The sequence below is a fragment of the Parus major genome, chromosome 1 (assembly GCF_001522545.3).
Source record: "Parus major isolate Abel chromosome 1, Parus_major1.1, whole genome shotgun sequence".
Lineage (NCBI taxonomy): Eukaryota > Metazoa > Chordata > Aves > Passeriformes > Paridae > Parus > Parus major.
In genome coordinates this window covers 4,773,767-4,791,459 of record NC_031768.1, presented here as the reverse complement: position 1 = coordinate 4,791,459, position 17,693 = coordinate 4,773,767, and the positions used below count along the sequence as shown (strand labels likewise).

General features: G+C 43.3%; 2 protein-coding genes across 14 annotated transcripts in view; one reads left to right on the top strand and one right to left on the bottom strand.

Moving 5' to 3' along the window:
* Nucleotides 1-943, bottom strand: part of SLC37A1 (solute carrier family 37 member 1) — a 35,208-nt gene extending 34,265 nt beyond the window's left edge. For 10 of the 12 annotated variants that reach the window (XM_015637832.2, XM_015637873.2, XM_015637883.2 and 7 more), the window contains exon 1: nucleotides 845-943. The gene's annotated coding sequence lies outside the window, so the exon portion shown is untranslated. Of the gene's footprint in view, nucleotides 1-250; nucleotides 468-560; nucleotides 707-844 lie in introns of those variants that run through there. The other 2 variants (XM_015637863.3, XM_015637855.2) reach the window with 2 other exon arrangements.
* Nucleotides 944-10,807: 9,864 nt separating this feature from the next.
* RSPH1 (radial spoke head component 1) lies at nucleotides 10,808-17,454 on the top strand. 2 transcript variants are annotated; one of them, XM_015627245.1, is made up of 9 exons: nucleotides 10,808-10,906; nucleotides 11,186-11,299; nucleotides 11,412-11,517; nucleotides 12,500-12,590; nucleotides 12,826-12,961; nucleotides 13,267-13,338; nucleotides 14,816-14,954; nucleotides 15,417-15,509; nucleotides 17,276-17,454. In XM_015627245.1, the coding sequence occupies exons 1-9, from the start codon at nucleotides 10,847-10,849 to the stop codon at nucleotides 17,296-17,298; spliced, it is 834 nt and encodes a 277-aa protein (XP_015482731.1). In that variant the 5' UTR covers nucleotides 10,808-10,846; the 3' UTR covers nucleotides 17,299-17,454. The 2 variants fall into 2 exon arrangements, with proteins under 2 accessions (XP_015482731.1, XP_015482652.1); XM_015627166.1 differs by having other exon boundaries at nucleotides 14,816-14,963.
* Nucleotides 17,455-17,693: the final 239 nt, after the last annotated feature.

The following is a 17,693-nucleotide window of genomic DNA, read 5'->3' as shown; positions in this document are numbered from 1 at the left end:
CCAAACCCTCCCCGGGGCTGAGATGAGTTCTGTGTCTGCCGACACCGGGTACCCAAACCCTCCCCGGGGCTGAGATGAGTTCTGTGTCTGCCGACTCCGGGTACCCAAACCCTCCCCGGGGCTGAGATGAGTTCTGTGTCTGCCGACTCCGGGTACCCAAACCCTCCCCGGGGCGTCATTAAGAGCTCAAACGCCTTCGCACACACGCGGATCTAATGCATACTATGCTTAATGCCCGGCAGCTCTGCACCTGAGCCAGAAACTGCCAAATCCGTCACTCCGGCGCCTTAAATAGCCGCGTTCCTTCTATTTAATACACAGGGGGGAAAGGGTTCACCGTGGTTTATCCACAGAGGGGCACAGCCCCTGTGAGCCGTGCCCGGGGACCCGCAGGACTGACCAGAGCTGCTCCGGCCATCCCAAAGGTCAAGGGCAGCGGGAGCCGAGCCGGGGGAAGGGGCAGGCACCGCCTTTCCCCGGGACCCACAGGCAGGGCAGGTGTGGGGCAGGGCAGGGCCGGGCTCTGTCTGGGGTCCAACCGGCAGCCCCGGGCCGCCAACCTGCGGTGCCACCTCCGAAACCGCGGAGCGCCTCCCAAGCGACCCTCCCTGTCCAGCAGGATGGGGGGCTCCGGGCAGCGCCCGCCCGTGGTTAAATAAACGGGAGAAGAGGAGACAAAAGGCGGCGGTGACCGGCAGGGTGACGAACACCCGACCCCGCTGCCGCCGCTCCCCGGCCCGGCCCGGCCCGGCCCCGCTCCCAGCGGCCCCGCGGCCCAGGAGCCGCCCCCGCTCCGCCCCCGGCGCGGCTCGGCAGGTGCGCGGCCCCCGCCCGCACAGCCTACCCTGGGCTGCTGCCCCCGGCACCGCCGCTGCTGCTGCTCCTCTTTCTTCCTTCTCCCCTCCCTGCCAGCGAGCCGAGCCGAGCGGCCGGGCCGGATCGCCGCCCGCCGCCGGAGCTGCGCGGCGGGACCCGGCGGCCTCGGCCCCTCCCCGCCGCGGAGGAGGAGCCTGCGGAGGGAACACTTGGCTTTGGGAAGGGCAGTGCCGGCAGGTCAGGGAGGTGGTCCTGCTCCTCTGCTTAGACCAGGTGAGGCTCCTCTGGGGTGCTGTGTCCGGGTCTGGGCACCTAAAGACAAGAGAGATGTGGAGCTCCCGTGGCGGGCTAGCGGAGGCCGCGAAGGGGAAGGGACTGGAGCAGCTCTCTGACCAGGAAAGGCTGTGGGAGCTGGGGCTTTCCAACCTCGAGAGGAGACCTCATTAATGTGTATAAATATCTAAAGAAGTGTGCCAAGAGGATGGCTCCAGGCTCTGTGGATAGTGAGCAACAGGACGAGAAGAATGAGCAGGAACTTATGCCCAGGAAATTCCACTTCATTGACCGGGCACTGCACAGATTGTCCAGAAAGGCTGTGGTGTCTCCCTTACTGGAGATATTCCAGAACCATCTGGACACAATCCTGTGCCATGTCCACCAGGGAGGTTGGACTGTGACTCACTGTGGTCCATTCTGATGGTAAACTGCTGTCCCTGGCCTCTGGCAGGGCCCCAGCTCACCCCTGTCCTGCCAGAGAAGGAAAAGATGCTCCCTTGCATCTGCTGTCCCCATCTGTCACCCTGGCAGCCTCTTCCACTCCAGATGTTCCAGTGGTGGCCAGACCCCTCTGCACTGCCCAGCATTTCCAGAAGGATCCCCAGACAGGCACCCCCAGCCTGGGCAGGTGTGCACAGGTGTTTCCCTGCAGCACTGTCAGACATACATGAAGGTATTTCTGGTGCCAAATGTTCACAGATCATCAGCAGATCATCAGAAAGCCAAGTGAAACATTCAGCAGGGCTTCAATAAAGATGAAATAATGTATTTAGTTGTCTCCTGGTTTCCTGCAGTCTTTCAGAAAACATCTATCTAAGGTCAGTTTGTTTATATAAATGCACACTTTCTGCTGCAGGTGTATTTCTTCATCACGACTGCTTCACCAGAGCAAAAACCCCTGTGCTATTTCCTTCATCCAGGACTGAATAGCTGCTAAAGTTACCTCATGCAGGTTAGGTTTATCTGTGTAAGTCTGTCCCTTGTAGAGCACCATGTGCCTGACAAGGCACTCACTGAAGTGTCCAACGTTGTTCTCTTTTCCCCTCTCATCTTGTACTGCCTGTGCTGAGAATAGCAATAAATGACTCCCAGTGTGATGTTCCTTAGGCCCCACATGTTAAACACTTAGACACATGCTCAGCTTTGTTCTGCGATCCCAGGGCATCTTTCCTTCACCTTCTCCCAGGAAGTAAAGGAGCCCTTCACTCTTATTTTCACATTTTCAGGATCACGGTCTCAGAGTTGCATCTGAACCATTGCAGATGCAGGTGGGTGCTGTAAAATCTGCTGCTTTAAAGCTTGTTGGTGGCAGATGTTGGTTCCATCTTTCTTGCTGATATTTGTAAGTAGTGAATAAGAGGTTAAAAAAAATAATTTCCCCAAATAATTTCCTACAAAGGTCCTGCTTGGAAAGTTAATGCACTGCTCTTGATTGTCACCAATCTTACCTTCTGAGGAGATGAGTTACATGAATCATGTGGCTGCACTTCTGCACCAGAAGGAACCCAGGCACTCTCTATTCTGACTGGTGCACAGACACACAAGAAAAAAGATTTGTCTTTTTTACAGCAGAAAAGGTCAGACCCATCACAGTGCATCTGTATACATGGTTAGCCATCCCAAATTATCACAACTATTCATCATCATGTGAAATCCTCATTTTAAAAAAAATTGCTGTTGCCTTGGCCCTTTTTAAATTCCTTAAAGAATATAACCTTGCTTGAGTATCTTACTATTCTGTTACCAGCAGCTTGCAAAAAGCACGTGCCAAACAGCCCCAGAAAACTCTGATATTTTTCATACTTAAAGTAGAAACTGCATCTCCCATTCAAATAAACGTTTCCTGTAATCCATTCCCCTGGCATCACTGAAACCTGCTGGCTGCCACACTTGGCACAGCTGCTGTCTCTGCTATGCCAGTGTGGGTCACCAGCAGCTACAATTGCCAGAAGCCATCAAATGAGTAGGAATACAGGCAGAGGCAGCAGCAGGAGCTTGTGCTGCTGGTTGCACAACATCCTGCTGGTGTGGAGCATCACAGAGGGGCCAGAGGTTGGGCAGAGATAAAAGGAGATCCACAAGGTTAAAAAAACACAACACACACACATACAAGGTTTAAAATAACATGTGTGATCTAGAGACTCACAGAAAAACAAACAAATCACGTTTTGCCAGTTGTTTCCCAGAAGGAAACACAAATTAAGGGCTTGGTCCAGGAAATTGTTGTGGTAATTGGGTAAATGTTGGGTACAAAGTGTGGCAGCGGTTTGGCTTTTTAAGCCCCTGGCAATGCTCGTACCAGCAGAAATAGAAAAGGATGAGTTCTTGTCTGCAAAAGCAAACAGAAGTAAAGATGTATGAGTTGGCAGATGCTTTCATGTGCTTGTGATGGTGCTTCTCTCCAAAGAGATAATCTAATTTTCCGGTTGACAGTTAAATTTTACTTTCACAAGAGGTGCTCTTAACTCCTTAAGTCCAGACAAAGCAAAACACTTTTAAGTCAGTGGATGTCACTGTCATCTTTCCTGCACTGAATAGGTGATGCTGGCTGAGCAGAGGTCTGGATGCCAACTATTGCATCCCTTAGCTGATTAAAATATTTATTTTCTTTCCAGTAAATGGCATAAAAGATATCTTTTATGATTCATAATTGCACAGATGGAAACAACTAATCTGTTTGGCCATGGAATGATCTCTTTGTCTTAGGAGAATTAAAAAATGCATAGCTTATTTGCATAATAATGTATTGTTAAATAGTATTTGACTATCTGAAAATCGATATTTACTTAGACTTTATTCCCAACAAGTAGCAGGATTCTGAGGACTGATATAATCATGGTTTTTGGTTGCCTTTATTAGTTTCACATGCTTTGTTTTCCCAACAGAGCAGCTGGAATATTGTATAAGCAACTGACATTAGCACTGGGTGCAATCCAGATATAACCTGCCATCAAGCTCTGGTACACAAAAAAAAATAAATATCCAAAAGAGCCAAAAAAACTGAGGATTTGAAGGCTGTGCCTGTATGTTTGGGAGTCGATGGGCACTTGGAGGGGCTGGAAGCTATTGAGATGATTTAGCACATTATGTCCTGCCTGTTGAGAAATTCTAGTGCTGGCTCAGTGCCACACTAACATGACCACAGAATTTCCACATTGGTACTTTCACTGCATGTATCTTGCCAGAAATCCAGTGGGAATCACCAGCTGGTAGCTTGAGGAAAAGACACCAGCAGACAAGACCACTGGGCCAGCACAGGCTTTTCCCCAGGCAGAGCAGGGCAGTAACCAAGTACTAAGGAAGGCTTATGAAAAGAAAACATCCTGTAAATGTGGAGCATGGGCAAGGAAGGGCAGTAAAACTGTATAAAGATGCCTACATAAAGATAGGTATTAGTCAGCCTGGAGGAGACAATTAGAAATAACAGCATTTATTTGAAAGCTGTGAGTTGTCTATTGGACTCTGCCTGCTCTGACTCTTCCCAAGGGTTTCCAGAGGACTGTGGAGTGGGATGGTTAAACCACCTCATGCTGTCTAAAGAAGGACCTGTTTAAAAAGTGGCTGTAGCAGCAGTTGTGTTTTTTGGGGATCTGCTGAAGGGAGCCCTGGGCAGAGCTGCTGCACTTGGCCTTTTGCTCCTGGGATCAGTGGCTCCTGTAGCAGGGATGGAGGTTCCCTGCAGTAGCTCTCACATCTTCAGCCACCTGCTCACAGAAAAATGAACAAGAATGTTCTGGGAATGCAGAATTTAAAACAAAAACAACCAAACTAAAAAAACACAACCAAAGCCAAAGCACAACCAAGCTGTATTATCATAGATGGAATCTGTGAAACATCATGAAGGCCATCATCCATTACAAAATGCGAATCTATTTTGAGAAACTTATCTTGAAGAATTTAATTCTACCTCCTGCAGGAAATGGGATTGCTTTTCTTGTCATTTTGCCCTTGTTTCTACTCTTAAATTTCCTGGAGAACTGTGTGGAAGTGCAAGATATGGCTACAGAAACAATTACTGAGGGGTAAACATAGTGAATTAGCCAGGGCTGCTGGCAGATTTCCTTTCTCCTTGCTTGCAGACTTGATCACTGAAGGGTAGTTATATGAGAAGGGAGCACTGAGGCATAGTGCAGCAGAAACCAAATACCAGAACCATGGTAAAAGAGAAAGCAGAATAGAACAGAGCTTACACTAAAGCAATTGCCTTGCAAGTTGTGAATAAGAATAGGAAGTATGAAGGTATTTGAGCTGACAGGAATGAGACAGCAAATTAGTCCCATCTACCTTAAAAATTTCATTATTGTCTATTGAATTAATTCTGAATTACCAGATTAGGATTTCAGGGGGTATAGACAAAAGGATTGGGCTGCTTGAGCTTTATGTCATTACAAGCTCTGCCTGAATAAAGAAGCTTAGGCTTGGGGTTTTTTTAAATAAAAAAAAAAAACAACAAAAAATCAACCCCCCCCCCAAAAAAAAAAAACCAAACCAAAAACATTTCCAGAGAAAAATAGAGAAATTTGTAATATCAGTGCTGCTTTATTCGTATACTGACCATAAGATTTTTTTTTTTTAATCTCATGAATGCCAACTACTTTCTTGGTATCACTAGTAACATTGACTGTCATCAAAGTCTTGAGAAAAGACATCAGCAACCATTTCCTAAATGGAACCAAAGTGTCCTCTGTATGTCCCCACTGCACTTTAGTGGAAAGGGAGTCCCCTTAGATAAAAGGAAAAACCTGACAATTTTCCCAGATGTCTGAAGAATGGAATGCAGTCTGTACTTTAAATTGAGCAGTGAGGTCAGAGAAATGGGAGGCAGGATATAAATACAGCAGAACACTTTCCCTTGGATAATCTGCAGGAGGGAAATGAAAGGTCATATTTAGCCAAGAGACAAAAAAAGCATTATCTGTATTTCAAGAATGGCTTTCACATAAACGTAGGTTTTTGAATTGTCCTGCCTTCAGGATATACAATGTTAATTGTACTTGAAGGAGGCAGTTGTAAGCTGAGTGGCTAGAAAGGTCATTTGCTTGTTCTTCTGACTTAGTTATGGGCACAAAAAGAGGTTATCTTTACTTGGCATACACACAGAGTAAGCAGATTTCATTTTTCCAGCTTAAAAAGAGCTGTGTGCAGAGAAGTTCCCATTTTGCAAAGGATTTTGACATTTCAAAATCTTGCTTAATTCTCAGTTGGATGAAAAAAACCCAGTATATGGAATTTAGAGACAGTAAATTCCCCCTTGTCCACTGTTTGTTCCCATGATCTTAGAAAATATTGAAAGTGTGCCTGATGATATTGCAGAATATTAAAAAGACCTGAAATGTATATTCCCAAACAAGAACTCCCCTTAGGATATTATTTCAATTCCAAAATCCCATATTTTTCTTCCAAAAGGGCTGTTGAAAGCAATCTGGTTTATATTAAAGTGTCAGGAGGAACAGATCTGACTTCATTAAGTTTTTCCTGACAGCTCCTGTTTGCACTTTTCTAATATCTGTTACCAGCCATGCATTGCACTTTTATAAGGAGAAAGATGGAAATTACTGTATTTTAAGATAGAATAAAAAATATTTCCTTTGAGTTTTCTGTTCTTTAAATTATTGTCAAAAGACACAATCCTGCCCATGTCTGCCCTACCAAAAGCAATGAAGGATCACTTGCATCTCTAATTGAGCCCAGAGCAAAACTCAAACTGACTTGAATGCCAAGGACTGGCCCTCCCAGAGTCACCAACTCTGTCAGGAGTGATTGAGTAATGTGTGAAGTGAGGAAACCAACCTGTGAGTCAGGCAGATTATCTCCATTAGTCCTGTTAATTTTGATGGCAGAAGATGAGAAGGCAGCTCCCTAGAGCCACACTGCTGGCAGGGTGGAGAAAAGCTTCCAGGCACTGCCCCAGGAAGAAGGATGCATGGTAGGACAGGGCAGAGATCAGCAAGCTTCTGGAGGACAGGAATTCTGAAGTGCAGTGAGTGGGGATTAAGCAAAATGCTGCCTTTACCACATCAGAGACCATGTGTGCACCCTGCCTTATTTTTATCACCCCTTTGAAGCAAGACTCTGATTGAAATGTAGAGATCAACAAACAGTCCTGTAGTTTCTAATGTTCATTGTGCAATGTGTGTTTTCAGAGCTTGGTCAGTGCTGGAAAGAAGAGTTCAGGTTGTTTCACAGGCTTGGCACAGCAGCATTTTCCCTGCAAAATCCCTGAACTTCAAAAGTCTCTCCCTCCTCAGAGAGAGTAAAGTCAAAGGAGAAACAGAAGCATAACTGGCCTTAAAAGTGCTTTTTGGTCATTTCTCTCTGCAGAGGAGCTGAAAACCAAAAGAGGAGCTTAAAATCAAAGTGAGGACCTTCAAGGCAGTATAAAAGGACATCCAGGGCTGTCCTCCCCCACAGGAGGCACCTTCTGGCATCTTGATCCCAGCAGCCTTTTCCTTCCCTGTGTTGTTGTCTCTGTTTTTAAGCACCTCTGGCAGCAATGGCTTTGGGTTTTAGTGGAACTCTGGCTCCCTGTGGGGTTTCTGTCAAACTCAAACCAGGAGCTTCCTCAGGGCCACTCACAGCTGTGGCAGCTTCTGCTGTCCCTGCCAGGGTGACTGGCAGTCGGTGCTGGCAGCTGCCAGCTCAGCCAGCAGCAGGGACAGAGCAGGTAATCAGCACAAATTACCCTCTCGGGACTTTGGACAAATGAAATTTGTATACAAGATCAGCAGGACCTTAAGAATACTGGTCCTTTGACATAAAAGGGAAAAGAACAAGAAAATAAGGATGATAGCAGACCTCCTTTCAACAGTGACATACCTGAAGCTTAACTTTAATCTGACATTGAAATATATCCGAATTCAACTAAAAGACAAGAAACTACAAAATAAATTCTTCTTGTCATTAATTATACATAAGCTGTAGCTGTCCTCGCAAGACAGTTTATAGGTATAGAAAACTTTAAATTATGCCTTGCTCATTTAAGTAAAATGATCCTGTCATAAAGATATTTATTCTGTCTGCCACTTCTGGGTGCTGAGCAGTTTAACTTTTATAAAGAAAGAGTTCTTAGCTGCTTCTCAAGAAAACGGATCTGCTTCAGACCCTTTTCCTCCTTCAGAACTCTGAAACAATATGCATGAGCAGTTAATGATCATTATTAGTGGTCATCCAGGGGAGTGACTCTGATGTCTTGTCACTGCTTCCTGTTTGTGTCAGCTGTTCCCTGAGCCACGTCACCTTCCAGGCCAAAAGACACGTCTGGTTATTTTTGTCATTGGCTTTAACAGGGAGCACCTCCCTGTGCATTCCAAACATTAATTCCCTTGCCACTCTGAGCCTCAGAGTCTGCTTAGAACGAATTTGCCATGCACAGACCAAGTGAGCACTTTCATAATTAGAGACATTACCTTATCATACATAAAATAATTTAGGCAATCTGAGGTGCAAGGGAGGCATCATCAAGAGTAAGAAAGAAGAACTGCACAGACTGTGCTTCAGATAATGTGCACTCATGTCAGCTCTGCAGGAGGTGAGCAGAGCAGTAGTTTGCATATTCTGCAATTGCTTATTAATAGAACATTATGCAAATTAGGCTTCCCTAGTCAAATGCTGGGAGTGTGTAGGAAAGAAAAATAACCCTACAGTTTGGCGTCAATAAATGTATAGCTTCTTAATGCTCTATCCGCTAACAAAATTGAATTTCAGTGCTCTTAACTGCTCCAAAGGCAAAGTGCTCTCAAATGAGTAACTGGACATTAACTGGGAAGCCAGAAGGGTTCCTATGATCACAGAGGTATTTAGCAATAGTCTCCTCCTCTCTCATCTTTACCCAGCTGAGGACAAAAAGAGACTTGCCACAGAAGTGACACCTTATTACTATTCATACATTATTTAAATACTGGCTATTTAGATTCCTACCTATGAAAAGGAGGAAACCTGCCTGAATACGGTGTTATCTTTGTATAGTGATGATGACCCTGTTTTTCTTCTGGTTTGGGTGGTGAAGCTTTGGTTTAGGGCATAAGGTGACCTCCACCACATTTTCCAGCCACTTGCCAATCCTGTCTACCTCAGAAGCGTCACCTGCTCTGCCCAGTGCTTGTCTAGCTCACTGCTTTTCACCAAGCTTATCCTTGCCTGGCTCCTTTTGTGAATCCTTGGCTATTAAATTACTGTGCAGAGTGATGGTGAGGTGACTTGCCTGACTTCTGTATGAGAGGAAAACAAGAAGTGGACTGGTATTTCTGAACATCAATAAACTCATGCAAATTCAAATAATCTTGGTGGAGGAATGGGTTTTAAATCTAAAATGTTGTTTTCAGGCCGGACCAGCTGAAGTACTGGGAGCTCTCAGAAGGCTGAGAGGGTCTCAGGTCACATCCCAGATGACACCAGTTTCAACACACAAAAGGCACTGGCTGGGAAAAGCTGAGGGGAAGAGGCACAGGGTTGGAGTGACCTCTGGAGATCACCCAGTCCAACCCCCTGCCCAGGCAGGGTCACCCAGAGCAGTGACACAGGAACACACCCAGGGGGGTTTGGAATGTCTCCAGAGAGGGAGACTCCACACCCTCCCTGGGCAGATGTTCCAGAGCTCTGTCACCTCCACATTAAGACATTCTTCCTCATATTGAGGTGGAACTTCTGTTTTATATCATGGCCTTTGCTCCTCATCCTGATGCTGGTCCCACTAAACAGAGTCTGGCACTGTTTTAAAAGGCGCCTGTGCAGTGGGGGGAAATGTTGAGAAGAGCTTTAATCTGTGAAATAGTTCACAGTTGATGGGCAAACTCTGGGTGATGTCCATGTGTTAGGAAAAGCAGTTAAGAGTTTAGGGCTTGACATACTTCAATGCTCTCAGACCTGAGAAGGAAGTTAGCAGAGCCTGGGAGGGAAATTTATTGTTGAGAACTGAACAGAATTTATAAACCACTTTACATAAAGCAGAGATGCCCTATCTGGGAAAAAGATAATAAAAGGACTGAAAAATGAGGACTAATTAGCATGAGAAGCGAGAAACCAATAACAAATAGAAGACAGAAGACTAATTAATGAAGAGAACTATGTGAATTTTAAGCCAAAGCGCACTAATCTCGTTGCCAAAATATATAAATAGGTAAGCATTTTGATGACTGACATGCATGTTGTGGGGAGCCATCCCCATGCTCCTTCAATGCTGAATGGTTAATGCTGCCTTTCTAACAAACAGCTTGGAGAGGAGTGACGGGTTTAAGCTGCTGGTAAATAAAAGTAGCACTGAGAGATAAAAGAAACAATGGGAAAGATTCCACTCATTGATGAATGGAAAAAAGATATTTGCCTTTACAAACAGACGGTAGGATTGCTGGTAAATGAAACTGGATATTGAAAGATGAAAGAGACAGTGGGGAAACACCATCATTTCCTAAGAATTAAAAATTAAGAGGGAGGGTTATATATTAGAGGGGAATCTTAGGTATCAGGCATTCCGGGAAGTCTGTACCTCTCAAGTACCTCAGACAACGGGAAAACAGAGGGACACGCAGCCGGGAAATTAAGATAAAAAGGAGGCTGAGTCCTCCAAAAATTTGAGAGACCCCAGGGGAATGCCCCCTGGCCTTTATTCGAATAAAGTAAAAGGACTCCTCTGTCTCCTTTCTGGACATAAAGCTCTGGTGTTTGTGGATGAATTTCCCTGGCCGCTCGGAGAGTCGGGCGCCGGTTCCCTCAGCGGGGCGGCCCCGCCGGTTGTCACAGCGACGGGCACGGCGCCGCCATGTCGGACCTGGGCTCCGAGGAGGGCTCCGAGGCCGGGGAGGCCGCGGGAGGCATCGGGGTCCGCGGGGCCCGGGGGAGCGGGCGGGCAGCGGGGAAGGGAAAGGGAACATCCCCGGGGAGAGGTCTGCCCCGGGGAGTGCGGCTGTGGCATTCCCGGTGCGACCTGCCAGGCATTTAACCCGGCCTTTACACAGCCACGCTTTCCAGCCGTGCCCGGAAACCTCGGGGTCCGGGGTGTAACCGACTGCCGCTGGAGCAGCTTTCCCCAAACACCCGTTTCCCTCTGATGAGGGCACACTGACAGCTGCTGTAACCATTTTCCCTCCGCCTTTGCCAGGAGTACGAAGGCGGTCGCAATTCCGAAGGGCAGCGGCACGGGTTTGGGAAGGCACAGCTGCCCAATGCTGACACCTACGAAGGGGAATACGAGTGTGGTTTGAGGAATGGACATGTAAGACACCGGCCCTGGATGTGGTTCTGCTTCTGCGGTTGTGTTATTTGGGCTCTGTGTTGAAACAAGGGTGAGAACTGACGGTATTTCACCTGTACCAAATGTGTTTCAGGGGACCTACAGGTTTAAAAACGGTGCCATCTACACCGGGGACTACCTTCAAAACAAAAAGCATGGCAAAGGTGTATTTTTTTATCCAGATGGATCAAAATATGCAGGTAAAGCACTGAACACAGTTGTAAGGATTTCTGTAGCCAAAAGGACACATTCCCCCCTCACTCCTCCCCCCAGAAATGAACAGAGTGAATTGGAAAATATCTTAAGAAGATACATTTTCTACAAGATATTTCCCTCTTATTCTCTTTTTAGTAATAGTTCTGAGAAGTTTGTGGTTTATTTATGGGGATTTATGTTAAGACATTTATTAGGTCTATCATTAAAAGAATAAGCTGCTTATCAGAGCCCTTATTTAGGAAATGGGACACCAATGAGAAGTTTGAAGAAGTTGAAATGCAAAGTTTCCCTGCTTACTGGAGAGCACCTGACACAATCAGAATCAATTAAATTTCAAAGGACAGTATTTCCCTCCTCATTTCTAAGCTGGGAAAGAAAAGATGTTCACATTGTGAGGGCTAAAAGCTGAGAGCAAAAAGAGCAGCCCAATCTTGCCTTGCAGGAACATATGCACTGAGTTTTTTTATTTTTTTTAATTTATTTTAAGTTTGATTAGAAGAATAATTAAGATACAAACCATCTAGCATCCTTCTGAATATATGTGCCCCAATACTGACAGGATTACTTCAGCAAATGAGTCAAATTAAAGTAGCTCCTCTTTAAATTTGTGTGGAAATGTCACATTATCTAATGCAACTGTAATAGATTAACCAATTTAAAGATAGGACTGAGTTGTTATGTGTTCATAATGGTAATAGAGAGTGATAATGGAGACACATAATTATGGAAAAATGGAGAGGGAGGTCAGGCAGCAGCATAAATACATGTGAAGAGGAACAGCCTGATGAAAAAAGAGCAAGGTACTCTAGGGTCAGGAGTGGCATAAGGAATAGTGAGGAATCCCAGCAGTGCCACAGCTTTCTTTTCCTTCCCTAGTACTTGTATGACAACGTTACAAACTGGCTACTGTATCACACAATGAAATAAATCGGGTCTCACACTGCTTTTATCCTTTTGTCCTTGAAGGAGACTGGGTGCATGACCAGAGACAGGGCTATGGAGAATATCTGTATGCAAATGGTGACACCTATACTGGAGAATGGGCTAACAACAAGAGGTTTGTTTCCTTCTCACAGGGATGTTTCAAGTCACCCAAGGACATTAAAATGCAAACATTATTTTCAGAGCATGTCTGACTGCAGCAAATGAAGTCCAGGGGTGACCTTGGCAATTTAGTCTAGCTTGAGTAGTTTCAGCTGCTTGATTAATACTGTTTTAATGCCTTAATTATAACAACAGCCTAAATTCTTAATATTCAGTGGTATAAAACAAAATTATTATTTTCTCCCTAGGCATGGGCAAGGCACCTATGTCTATAAAGACACAGGATCCAAGTATGTTGGCTGCTGGGTAAATGGAATCCAGGATGGACCAGCTGAACTTATCCACCTAAACCACAGATTTAAGGGCAGGTTTCTCAATGGAAAGGTAAGTGTGCAGAATACTTTCTATTAATCTGAACAGTTAGCATGGAATTGACTTAATATGACCTATTTCCACTTAAAGTAAGAAGCTAGGTTTCTGATCTTTTGTAGTGTTTCCTGTACCATAAGTGTAACACGTGAAACTGAATCATTCTGTGGGACACAATGCCAGTTTTCTTTGCAACATTGCTTTCAAATTCTAGTGTCACTGACTATTGTATGGAATTTGTAGTAAAGGATATTTTACATTTCTGTGCTTAGAATGGATTAACTGCTCAGTTCTCCTGATGTTTTTGTGTTTTTATGCAGCCTTTAGGTCGTGGCAAATTCATCTTTGATATTGGATGTGAGCAGCATGGTGAATACATACAACCAGTGCAGGTAAGAGAAATAGTGCAAGTTGTAGTGAGTATCAGAGGATTTAGCAAATCAAACATATTGTTGAGGAATACTTAAAATGCCTTACAGACAGGGATATTTAAGTAGATCTTATAAGGCAAGAAGGGTGGAAACTTATGCATTCTTAAGAACTAAATGAGGCTTCATTTTGTTTGTTTTTTTTAATTTTTAAATGTTCTCTACTGTGTAAGCTTTGAAATGTACAAGGTGTGATTTTGCACTGCTTGCAGACATAAATCCCTTCTGCTTAAAAAAAATCAAGACCTTACCAAAACATTTGAAGCTTCAGATCACAGAGGAATATAGATACATTTGTATGCACATTTAGCCTCTATTGCATTTTCTTCTGAACACCAGAAAACAATGAGCAATATTTCTTATATTTCTGAAGTGCTTGGTGCTATGCATACAAATGGTAATTTCCAGCAGAGTCATATTTGGGAAATATGTCCTGTTGTTGTTCTGGTCATGTTAGGAGCTTAATATCCACAGCTTCTAATCAAAGTCTGTTTTCCCTTCTCTATACATGAATGTTTTGAAACATTTCTTATAGATATGGCACAAAAAGAGCTACAGAAGTGAGCTTATATTTTAATATTACTATTCAATTTCAAGAAGAATTGCCACATTTTAGCTTAGAGCTTGCTGCCTCTGTTGTCTGACACATTAGTTCCCGTTAAACAGTTTCTGAAAACTCTGTGATGCAGCAATCAGTTCTGAAGGATAAAATAATAATCATCAAAATCCTATCAGTTGTGATAGAGATTTGCAGAGCTTGGAGATGTTTTGGTTTTTTCCCAGCCAAAAGCTAGAGATCCTCAAATTAAGTACCAGATTCATAGGAGTATCCAGAGTAATGTGTGTTACCTTAGTTCAGCAGGGAATTCTTAAATGAGTTTTTAAAGCAGGGACAGTGCTGTCACTAAAAATTAAATTGTGCCCTTGCTTTAGTTGAAGTAATTACAGAACAAAGCCCATTAAAAAAAAAAAAAAAAAAAGACAAGAAATTAGCTAATAATACTAATAATACAAACAATGATGCAATTATTGACTCCTTCATATTTGTAGAAAAATCATGATTTTTATGAATTTCAGAAATATTTTCAGATTTCAAAACCATAAGCTCTGTGTACCTTACTGCTTCCTAGATCCTTTCAAATGTCCTCCCTAGGCAAAGACTGAGGCAGAAACAGCTGTTTTGTCACTGTTTCTGTGTCAGACAGTGCAGCATCCACCAGACAGAACATTGGGTATCAATCATCAGTCATAGCCAAGTGACCTGATCAAGGTTCAAAGTGTAATTCTTCTCCAGCATTTGCAGCTGCTGAAGTTTCTCCACCTGTAAATACTTTTAAGGTCATTGCCATTTATCCCACATAAGGAGGTTTTAGTAGACTAGCCCATCATCTTAGTTACTGCCTGTAGGATGAGATACTGGATTTCATTAATTTTCTTCTAGGAAAAAGAGGAGGAAGAAGATGAGGAACCACCATTACCTCTTGAACCAATATGGAAAGTATCAGAAATTACCAAATTAACACCCTGGTCTCCCCATGATGAGGAGCTACTAGACCCCAGAGAAGCAGCAGGTGCATCAGGTACAGCAGGTACAGTAGCTGAAGAGAAAATTCCATCAGTTATAGGTTTGCTCTGGAAACATCTGGAAACTCCCTGCTCTGACTATGGTGACCATTGTTTTATGGGTTTAATATCAAGTGATGTGAGAGGGTTTTTGTGTTTTGTTTTGTTTTTCCTATGATTTTTCCTATGATTTGGATGTTTGGAACTTCCAAGTGTATTCATAAACAGCATAATATGTATGTATCTGTTTTATTTCACATAGCATGAGATACAACTATCTTGGGAAGCCTGTGAGTTATTTTACTTTATATCATGGTTTATACAAACTTGAGTATAAACAGAGAGATTTTGTGGGATTTCTCATGTGAACAACAATTGCAGCCTTCAGTAGGAGTTAGGAGCTATTACATGAAAACAAAGGCTGAATGCAAATTTGTAAAATTGGTTTTCTTTGGTATTTCTAATTTCTTATATTTCAGTCACTGATGAGGCTGTGAGTCACCCAACCAGCGATGCAGGAGGGGAAGGTGAGGGAAGAGAGGAAGAAGTAAACCAAGATCAGGAGGATCAAGGTGAGAAATGGGGCACATGTGTTCATTCTTTAATTAGCAGTCAGGGTTTGAAATTACGGATGTCAATCAGCTGAAGCCATGATGCTGTTGGGAGACCATGGGAATCTCTACCTTTCATAAAGAGGGCAGTCCTCTGGAGAGATAAACTATGAGAAGTTAAATTCATATACTGCAACAGAACAAATTAAAAGTGACACTTCTGTGCATGTACACTTGATAGCACTTGCAGAGTTGAATTTGTATGAGATTGCCTTTCAAAACTATTTGGTTTTGGGTTTTTTTTTAATAATAAAAATGAGAGGAAATATGTCAGGTCCTGAGAAGTTCAGGGAGTTTTGAGCACTTCACTTTCCTCTCATGAATGCAACTGTGTATTCTTAATTCTCTCAATTGTAGTTCAAAAGCAGGCAAAACAAATATGAAGAAACAAATTTTACGTGTTGTTATGCATTCTAGTTTAAATAGTCTCTGATTGGTTTGCTTCTGCTACAAACTAAGGAGATTTGAAATTCAGGTGCTCAGATTTTCTTCCAGGCAGTTCAGAAGCCTGTTTTAAATACATAGTTAACAAGAAGCAACAGGGATGCATCCATTTTTACTCATATTTAGCTTATAAGCCTCCAACCAATTGTGTTATTTGTATGTATTCTTAAAATTTACAAGCTTGCCTATCTGATAGGAAAACATCAGATAAATTTATCCATTTGTAATTTTACAATAAATCCAAGCCAACCACTGTCTTTAGGGATTAGAAAATCTCTTAAACCATATGAAAATGTTTGAAGGTACACACCAAACATTTAGGGCAGTTCTTGTAGTTTTCAGTTTATTTGCTTTTCATTTTCACCTCTGAAGGTGCTCTTCAGCTTCAGGGCAGAACAAGCAGCTGGCTGACCTGGTGTGTAGGGCTGACATCTTACAGGATCCCTGGGCTTGGGTCAAATCCAGCAGAAACCTCAGCAGATTATAGCTCTGCTTTGGATTCTGAAAAAGTGCATTGAGCCTGGTTTGTCTCAAAGACCCTTGGACTCAACCATTTGGACTGAACTTGATTCTAATAAATTTTCTGGCCCACCACAACAAAGCAGTTCTGGTTTTCCTAGTGGCTTTTCTAGGGTGTTTTTGAGAACAAATGAGCCCAGGTATCTGTTAGATATGGCATAGAGGCAGATGCCAATGCCTGAAAACACAGCAAAGTGATAGATGTTCTCAAAGTTCCCTCCAACTCTTTATTTTCTGAATCAAGGAGTTGTATGATTTGAAACATTTTTCAGCCTAGAACTCCATCCATAATTTTTATGGAGGCAATGTATTGTTCCCCTTGTCTTTATGTTTAGCAAGATTAAGTTATAGAAAGAGGGAATGATTTGAAGAAAATATGCATCCTGTGAAGAGCAGATATAAAAAATCTGTTTTCTTTGCAGCCTGGTATTCCCTGTGCCTTTACATTATTCATTTTCCACCCAGGAATTCCCTCTTTCTTGTTCTGCATTCCTTATGATATCATCTAACCAGGAGACATTTTTTGGCTGTTCAGAGTTACATACAGGCTGGCTGGCAGTCAGTGTGGGTGTACTGAGTCTGTCTGCCAGCTGACAAACAATGTAAACAACTTGAATTCAAGTACTGACATTGAAAGGCAATGGGTGAGGAGGACTGAAGTGGACAGCAGAGTTCTAGAGTTATGTTTCAGATTACTGGGATTACTTTTCAGTGTTTTATAATAAAATGCATCTCTGTGCCCTGACTTTCCTTCTACTCCACAGAAATTACTGATTTTGGAGGATAAACCAGAGGAAACAGGAATTGGGTACAACTAAAGAAAAATACCCAAAAAATTGAAATTTTGAAGTAGATGATTTAGTGTGGTAAGCCTGCAGTATTTTTATTTGTAAAAGGGTGTGTTAAGATGTTTTAAATAAACATTTCAGTTAGTGTTCTGTCTGGAATGTGTATCTTTGGGCCTTTTATAATCTCAGGATCTCTTAGCAATGTCCTTCATTCCATGTAGCCCATAATGAGGTGTGGAATTCAGTGCAGAATTATTCTGGATTCATGAAGCCATGAAGCTGTGTCCTCACAACTTAATATTCTACTACTGGTAGTTGCTGTCTTTCTTGAACCCTGCCTCTGGGCACAGACTTGGGGGTGTTGCTGGTGAAGACAAAGGCAGGACAGGACTTC